We start from the raw sequence: 8,281 nt of genomic DNA, 5'->3' as shown, positions 1-8,281 counted from the left end.
AGAAGCCCTGTATCCAAAAAAAAAAAAAAAAAGGTATGTTGGGGGTGGGGTGGGGTGGACACTCTGTGGTATATATTTAACCTAAGCTGTCAAAATACTGTCGGGCAGAACACGTGGTGTGGACCTCCACTGCTAGTTCCTAAGGAGGCTGAAGCAGAAGGACCCCTAGAGCTCCCAAGTACCAAGTAGAGAGCAGCCTGGCAGCAAAACAAGACTGGATGCCTTAGTCACTGTTCTATTGCAGGGAAGAGACACCATGACCGAGGCAACTCTTATAAAAGAAAGCATTGATTCGGAGTTTGTGTGTAGTTGCAGAGGTTTAATCTATTATCATCATGATAGAGAGCAAGGCGGCCTGCAGCCAGGCACTGGACCATGGCTGAGAATACATCCAGATCCTAGGGAGAGAGAGGGGGAGGGGAGAGAGGAGGGAGGAGAGAGGAGAGACAGAGACAGAGACAGAGACAGAGAGGCACTTGGGGTTTTGAAAGCTCAAAGCCCATCCTCAGTGACACACTTCCACCAACAAGGCCTCAATTCCTACTCCATATAATCCTTTCAAATAGTGCCACTCCCTGGTGAGCAAGCATTCAAATCTATGAGCCTATGGGGGCGATTCTTATTCAAACCATCACAGAGACTTTTTCTCACAAATGTGACAGTTCAACAAAAAGGAACAAAATTACTTTAATTTTAATGTACACTCAATACAAAGTAAATAAGATGTTTTATATTGTTTTATTCATACTAAGTTTGTGAACCTGGATTCTATGTTACATTCACAGCATAATTTGGACTAGCAATATTTTAAGGGTCTGATGAAACCCACAACTACAGTGCTGCACAGATCAAATACATCCTTTCCCCAAATCATTTCACTAAGAAACAGTCACCTGAATCTTTCCTTTTTCCTAATTCCTTGAATAACAGTAAACTTTTCTCCATATAAGTACAATAGTCCAGGAATTTTCTCAGCCTCTACTGATCCTTGAACACTTTTGAAGTGGAGAGAAAAGATATTCAGAATTATGTTAGAAAAACACAGCTATTAAAATATAATTTTAACTTTTTAATTTTGAAATAATTTTAATATCGCCAGAGATTGGCCCCCTCCAATATCTATTGTTTTAAAGGGGGAAATGATCTTCCCTAAAATAAGCCCTTTCTTGTGAACATGTTGGTGGTAAGCAGCCCTGCCCTAATATACTTCTGAAGTCCCAAACGCCACACCTCTCCCAACCGTTGTCCTTCTAGTCCCTGTAGCCTGTAACGCCACCGCCATCCTCCTGGTAGTCCTTCCTTCCAGCCCTGCTAGGAGCCTATGGGTCTTCTTGGTTCCAACGGTCGCTAGATATCCTTAGGCTTATCTCCATCCAGTTCTCACTCGATGTCCACCACCCCAGCCCAGTTTCACTCAGCTTCTTTTTAGCAACAAATTTCCTCATGGTGGCCAAGAAGCCACTCCCCCCACTCCCCACATACCCAAGCTTTCCTCCACTGCTGAGAAGGCGCGCCCCTTCCTCGCCGCGGTGCATTTGGCACTGGTTTCCTCAAGAAGCCTGGATCAGCTTCCAGCGTTGGTTGAGCGTTTGGCGGGAAGCCGCGCCCTAGTACGCATGCGCCGCAGTGAGCGCAGGCGCAGAGCTGCCTCTCTGCGAGCGACACCGCGAGGCACCGAGAAGTGCGCCCCTGCCTCAGCGGGCCTCGCCGGCCTCGCGCAGGTCTCGCCCGGGTCTCCAGTCATGGCCAGCTGGGTGTTCTGTAACCGCTGTTTCCAGCCGCCGCACAGGAAGTCGCCCTTCAGCCTGACCAGCTGCGGGCACGTGTTCTGCGACTCCTGCCTCCGCAAAGGTCCGCGCGCGCCCAAACGGGCTAAGCAGGGGCTCACGCCCGGGTTCTCTCCCGTGGGCGAGGCAAAGGCGAGGACACTCGGGGCTGCGCAGCTGCAGGGCCACCGAGCTCCAGAAAGCCTGCTGTGTCCCCAGGCAGCTGGTGGGAAGCCGGTTTGCTGCAGGCAGTTGATCAGATATGAGTGTTTTTGTTGTTGAAGTAAAGCTTCTGGCACCGGTGGGGGTGGGGGCAGGGGCAGGAAGCATGGGTACAGAAACAGTGGGAAGTGACCGACCTGTTTAATTTGGCAGATAAAGGGACAGGTACCACTAGCCCTCTGAAAATCCGTGTGAGCGTTGTACACGTCGTAGGTGCCACGGTCATATGGACTCTGCTGTGTGGTCACATTCTGGTTTATTCATTAGTTCAACTAACAGTCGTTTCCAGATTTTTTGTTTGTTTGTTTTGGTTTGGTTTGGTTTGGTTTTTTGAGACAGGGTTTCTCTGTGTAGCCTTGGCTGTCCTGGACTCCCTTTGTAGACCAGGCTGGCCTCGAACTCACAGAGATCTGCCTGCCTCTGCCTCCCGAGTGCTGGGATTAAAGGCGTGCTCCACCACGCCCGGCCGTTTCCAGATTTGTATGTGACAAACAATGCTGCTTTAACAACTCTAGCTGTATGTTTGTTGAGCACACGTACATGCGTGCTCCTAGGGGTAGAATTCCTGGGTTTCTGATGCATACTCCAAGAGGAGGAAGCCTGGTGAGAAGTAGTCTGGAGTGAGAGAAATTGAGCAGAAGCTGTGTAGGTGGAGCTTGCGAGAAGCAATGGGAGCAAGATGTCGTCCCGTGATCAGGAGAGATGGTGGATTTGGGGAAGACTAGGTAGATTCAACAGACTTTATTCAAAGAAGCGAGGCGCTGAGCTCTTGCTGGACAGAAAACAGCCACGGGGAGAGCAAAGCCGATAAGCTCACCTTAGACCAGTAGTTATCAAGCTTCGTAACGATGCAGCCCTTTAAATATAGTTCCTTATGCTGTCATCCCCAAGCGTAAATTACTTATTTTTTCTACTTCATAACAGTAATTTTGCTACTGTTATGAATCATAATGTAAATACGGGTTTTCCTATGGTCTGAGGTGACCCCTCAAAGGGGTCGCTGTTCACAAGCTGAGAAATGACGCTTTAGGCCCTAGACTGTGGGAGCTGTCTAGGGAGGAAACCGGAGATAATCCTAGGCGGCAATCTGGAATTCAAAGGAGTCAGAAATGCTAATGGTGAGTCAGTAACATGGAAGTAAATGCCAAAGGATAAGGCAACTGGAAAACACTCCCACTTTGGGAAATGTATTTTATAATGGTAAATAGAGACAGACAGAAGAAAGATGTTTGATAAAGGAGGTAGAGGTGTTGATGACCTGGGTTTCCCCCTAAGGTCAAAGAATCAGTGTTTGAAAATATCTACCAGGTCACTGGTAGAAGTCACCAATGACTTAAAATTACCTAAAGTTAGAACAATAAAGATATGCACCTTCTTGACATTGTAAATTACAAGGCCCCGATACTGTGGGTGTGGGCAACTTGTGTAGGGTCTCGGGTGGGAGCACATCCAGGTAATCGTGAAGCCAACATAGGTTCCAGTGCCCTGACATTATTCTTCCAAAAGCACAGGTACTACATGTTGGAAGTATATTGACCCCAGGGAGACACACACACACACACACACACACACACATACACACAACACACACACACACACATACACACACACACATACACACACACACATGCGCACACACACACATACACACAACACACACACACATGCACACACACACATACACACAACACACACACACATACACACAACACACACACACATACACACAACACACACACACATACACACACACATACACACACACACACACAACACACACACATACACACAACACACATACACACAACACACACACACATACACACAACACACACACACACAACACACACACACACACACACACACGCACGCACACACCCATACGCACTCGTTGTAGGGGGATGTAAATGGACCATCTGTAAGAATCGTTTCTTTCCCTCCACCACATGGGTTACATGGATCGAACTCAAGTCATCACACTTAGTAACAAGTGTCTTTACCAAAGTTGAGCCTCTTTGCTAGCCTACGGTCGTATAGATTTTAAAAACAAAAATTATATGATATGTATACTATTTAAGTAAACTGTTTGTATTGCTTACTAGGACACAAACTACCTTCACTGTTAAAGTTAATCTGTTTCAGCCAGGCAGTGATGGAGCATGCCTTTAATTGTAGTACTTGGGAGGCAGAGGCAAGTGTATCTCTTGAGTTCTAGACCAGACTGGTTTACAGAGAGAGTGCCAGGATAGCCAGAGCTACACAGCAAAACTGTGTCTCGATAAACCACACCCAGCCACACACAAACACACACATTCAGTCTGTTTTATTTTTAAGGTTGTAAATATCCTTCAGTTACTATGCCATAAGTTATTTCATTCCCTGCTGAGAGACAATTATGTTTTATGGCTTTTGACTATTGAAACAATTTTCCACCTAGGGGTAGAACTGCTAAAATGTGGGTGTGCACATTAAAATAGGCCAGATTGTTCTCCAGAGAGGTAGTGCCCATTTGGATACCCCTCTTGGATGTGCCCTCCTCACTTGTGTTATTTTTCCTTGATGGCCAAAATTTTCTTCTTACACATTTTTTGGCTCTTTTCTTTCAGCTGATTGTTCATTCAAGTCCTCTCTTTTAATGTAGTATTTATTTTTAGTTGACTTTTAAACAGTATATATTAAATACCTGTCATTTTGGCAGTGAGTCAAAGGGATTTTCTCTCTGCCCCCTCTGAATCTTCTCCAGCACAATACTTGTGGTTTGTTTTTTTGTTTTGTTTACTTTATTTGTTTTGTTTTTCAAGATAATGTTTCTCTGTGTAGGCTGGACTGTCCTGGAACTTGCTTTTTAGACCAGGCTGGCCTCCAACTCATTGAGATCCACCTGCCTCTGCCTCTGCCTCTGCCTCTGCCTCTGCCTCTGCCTCTGCCTCTGCCTCTGCCTCTGGAAAGCTGGGATTAAAGGCATGTGCCACCACCCAGCTAATGCTTGTAGGTTTTTTTTTTTTTTTGGTTTGGTTTGGTTTGGTTTGGTTTTTTGTGTGTTTTTCAAGAGAGGGCTTCTCTGTGTAGCCTTGGGAACGCCAGCATACTTGCCTTTAATGCTAGTGTCCTAATGAGTCTGTTCTATAATTGTTACTGTGCAGATTCTACTTAAGATAGTACAGTAGAGGGAGAATACGAACATGCTGTAGAGGATGGATGCTGGGGTGGGGAAAGGTGGCATGAGTGCCTGTATAAGAAGTGAGGACAGGGCTGGAGAGATGGCTTCACAGTTAAAAGCACTGCCTGCCCTTCCAGAGGTCCTGAGTTCAATTTCCAGCAACTACATGGTGGCTCACGACCATCTATACTAGGATCTGATGCCCTCTTCTGGAACAGATAGAACACTCATACATTGAGTAAGTAAGTCTTTTGGGGGGGGGGCGCACACAAGCGAGAAGGGGCTGGCAAAGATGTATCAGCAGTTAGTGGTACGTGCTGCTAAGCCTGGTGACCTTAGTTCTCCCCAGGACCTGCCATAGGAGATAACTAACTCTTGGAAGTTGCCCTCTGACTTTAACATGCTTTCATTTGCTCAACCTCAACATGCCCTGCTGTGTGTGTGTGTGTGTGTGTGTGTGTGTGTGTGTGAGAGAGAGAGAGAGAGAGAGAGAGAGAGAGAGAGAGAGAGAGAGAGAGAGACTCTACAGTTATCTCGATAGGAAGTTTAATTGTAAAAAATTCTGTGACAATTCTGTATTTTTACATTAGATACTAAGGATATCCAGTGCTTAGTAGAAACAGAGATGTTGCTAAGGGGCCCAGGATATGTCTACAAGAGCAGTGGGTTGCTGAGAGCTAACCATGGAGTTCAGGGTCAAAGCAAGGCAAGATGGTGGTCAGTTTCATGGGGGAAATGCAGACAGAATCCTTCTAGATCTTCAGCAGAGAACTAGAGCGTGAACAGGTGAATTAGTTAGGTGCTATCAGGCAGACAGGCTTCTAAGCCTGACGTGCTTCAGCTGAGACGGGCTCTCGGGCAACAGGAACGCAGTGGTGATGTAAAGATGACCTTGAGTAGTATTGTAGAGGCTTGCAGAAGTTATTTTCATTTTAATTTTTTAAAAATTTTAAGTGAAAATGCCACAAAACCAGGCGGTGGTGCTTGCTTTGTATCTAGTTGAGAAGCTGAAGCAAGAAGATGGTGAGTTCAGAGCTTTCCTGGGAAATTAGCAAGACTCTGTCTCAAAAAAAAATTTTTTTTTGAGACAAAGTATCTATGCAGTCTTGACTATGCTGGAGTTCACTGTGTAGACCAGAATCTCAGAGAACTTATTTTGCCTCTGCCTCTCAAGTTCTGGTATAAAAGGTGTGTGCCTCCATGCCCAGCCTCAAATAGAATTTTTTTAAAGGGCTAGTGCTAACATCTAATAGTAGAACACAGTGTATGTGAGTCCCTACATGAGAAAGAAACACACACACACACACACACACACACACACACACACACACACTTACTTTTGGGCGCACTAGTGTAGGGAGAGAGAAAGAAAGGATGTTACTGTAAAATCTAATTTAATTTTTTGACACTTATGGATAACTGTTTGGGAGGCACGTTTACAAAGCAGGAAAATAATATTGTATAAATTGTTTCACTGAGCCCACAGCCTCATCACATAAGAACATGAAAACACTTGGACACTGTGTAACCCTGCACTCTAGCTCAGAGTCTGTGTTCACACATATTTCATAGCACCAGTCAGCATAATGTAATTAAACATTTGCTTTCCTTTGATAGATAAAAAGGATGAATGCCTAATCTGTCAAGTTCCGTGCCATACAGTTTTACTTTCGAAACATGTAAGTTAAAATCTCTAGAATTTGAATATTCATAATAATAGTATTTCCTTTTAACTTGAGTTTAAATTCTTGGTAACTAGTATCTAAAATTTTCATTCATTTTGTTAGATTAACTAAGACTTGTGAGTAATAAAGCATAGTAAAATTTGACTTTGCTCTTAGTCCTGTGATTTGGTTTTATTGTTGATTGGTTTTGGTTAATTGATATTTGTTTGTAATTTTTTGTCTTTGTTTAATTTTGCTAAGCAAAATGCACTTGTCACTGTGTCATTCAGGGTGTCCTTCTGCCTCAGCTTACTGAGTGCTGGCATCATAGGTATGAGCCTCCATTCCCCTTTAGCCGTAAGTGGTCCTTATTCGTAGTTTATTGGATTGTGCTATGTTCTTGGAAATGAAAGTGAGTTAGATTTACTTAGTATAATATGGATTTCCTACTTGGGCAAGTTTGGTTTTTCATAAAAGTCATAATGAATAATTAAGAGGGTTGGTCATAATGTAAGTTAAAGTCAGTTATTTGCTTCATTAGCTTAATCCAGTGCTATCCATATCTATAAAATGTCAGTGCATTTTCTTAGTTAGCAATTGATGGGGCTGGTGGTCCTGGGTTGTATAAGAAAGCAGGCTGAGCAAGCCATGATGAGCAAGCCAGTAAGCAGCACCCTCCATGGCCTCTGCATCAGTTCCTGCTTCTAGGTTCCTGCCCATTTGAGTTCCTGCTCTGACTTCCCTCAGTGACACCTGAAGTGTAAACAAAATAACCCCTTTCCTCCCTAAATTGCTTTTTAGTCATAATGCTTTATCACAGCAGTAGTAACCCTGGCTGGAACATTAATAAACATATTTAAGCTGTCCACCCCCTCGCTGCACTAGACTCTGTACTATCTATAGGACTGCTTTCCTGGAATCACTGCAGAGTTTATACAAAAAATAAATTAACCTGAGGTACTTTAAATGTTCCTGATCCTTGAATAAGCTGTGATGTGCTCTTTTTTGTTTGTGTGTATTTGAGACAGGGTCTCTCTGTGTAAACCAGGCTGACCTTGAGTTCACAGAGGTCTATCTGCCTCTGCCTTCAGATAATTTTTAAAATCATTTTGAAAAAAATCTTTTAAAAAGCATTTAATCCTACCTTGCCTGGCCTTTATTTTTTTCTAACTCAAAGATTGTTTCAAAGAACAGTTTTAGAGCTGAGCATTGTTGGGGGCTGGTCTGGTGCACCGTGTATTCAGATGCTGATTTCTGTGGCCCTAGATCTGGTTACAGTCCAGACATGGGCATTGTCATTTCTGTGAAGAATCTCCTGTATCAATGTTGTATAAACATTGCTCCCTAATCAGCTCTGATTGGTTAATAAAGAAGCTGGAGAGCCTATAGCTGGGTGAGGGAGAGGAACAGGCAGGACTTCTGTCCCCAGTCTTGGAGTCTCAGTAGGGACCACGAGAGAAAAGAAAGAA

General features: G+C 44.1%; 1 protein-coding gene and 1 long non-coding RNA gene across 5 annotated transcripts in view; one reads left to right on the top strand and one right to left on the bottom strand.

The window, feature by feature from the left end:
- LOC311585506 overlaps positions 1–1,600 on the bottom strand; it is a 30,629-nt gene extending 29,029 nt beyond the window's left edge. Inside the window, exon 1 of one of the 2 annotated variants that reach the window (XR_014775237.1) lies at positions 1,483–1,600. This is a non-coding gene — a long non-coding RNA (uncharacterized lncRNA). The remainder of the gene's footprint in view (positions 1–1,482) is intronic. The other variant, XR_014775238.1, reaches the window with a different exon arrangement.
- A 7-nt stretch (positions 1,601–1,607) lies between these two features.
- The window catches only part of RNF212 (ring finger protein 212), a 42,890-nt gene continuing 36,216 nt past the window's right edge, over positions 1,608–8,281 (top strand). The window contains exons 1-2 of one of the 3 annotated variants that reach the window (XM_084760730.1): positions 1,608–1,851; positions 6,766–6,827. In XM_084760730.1, the coding sequence (XP_084616856.1) occupies positions 1,617–1,851; positions 6,766–6,827 (297 nt within the window). In that variant the 5' untranslated portion in view covers positions 1,608–1,616. The remainder of the gene's footprint in view (positions 1,852–6,765; positions 6,828–8,281) is intronic. The other 2 variants (XM_084760731.1, XM_084760729.1) reach the window with 2 other exon arrangements.

The sequence above is a fragment of the Acomys minous genome (assembly GCF_964271855.1).
Source record: "Acomys minous genome assembly, chromosome: 15".
NCBI lineage: Eukaryota > Metazoa > Chordata > Mammalia > Rodentia > Muridae > Acomys > Acomys minous.
This window is presented reverse-complemented; position numbering and strand designations above follow the sequence as displayed.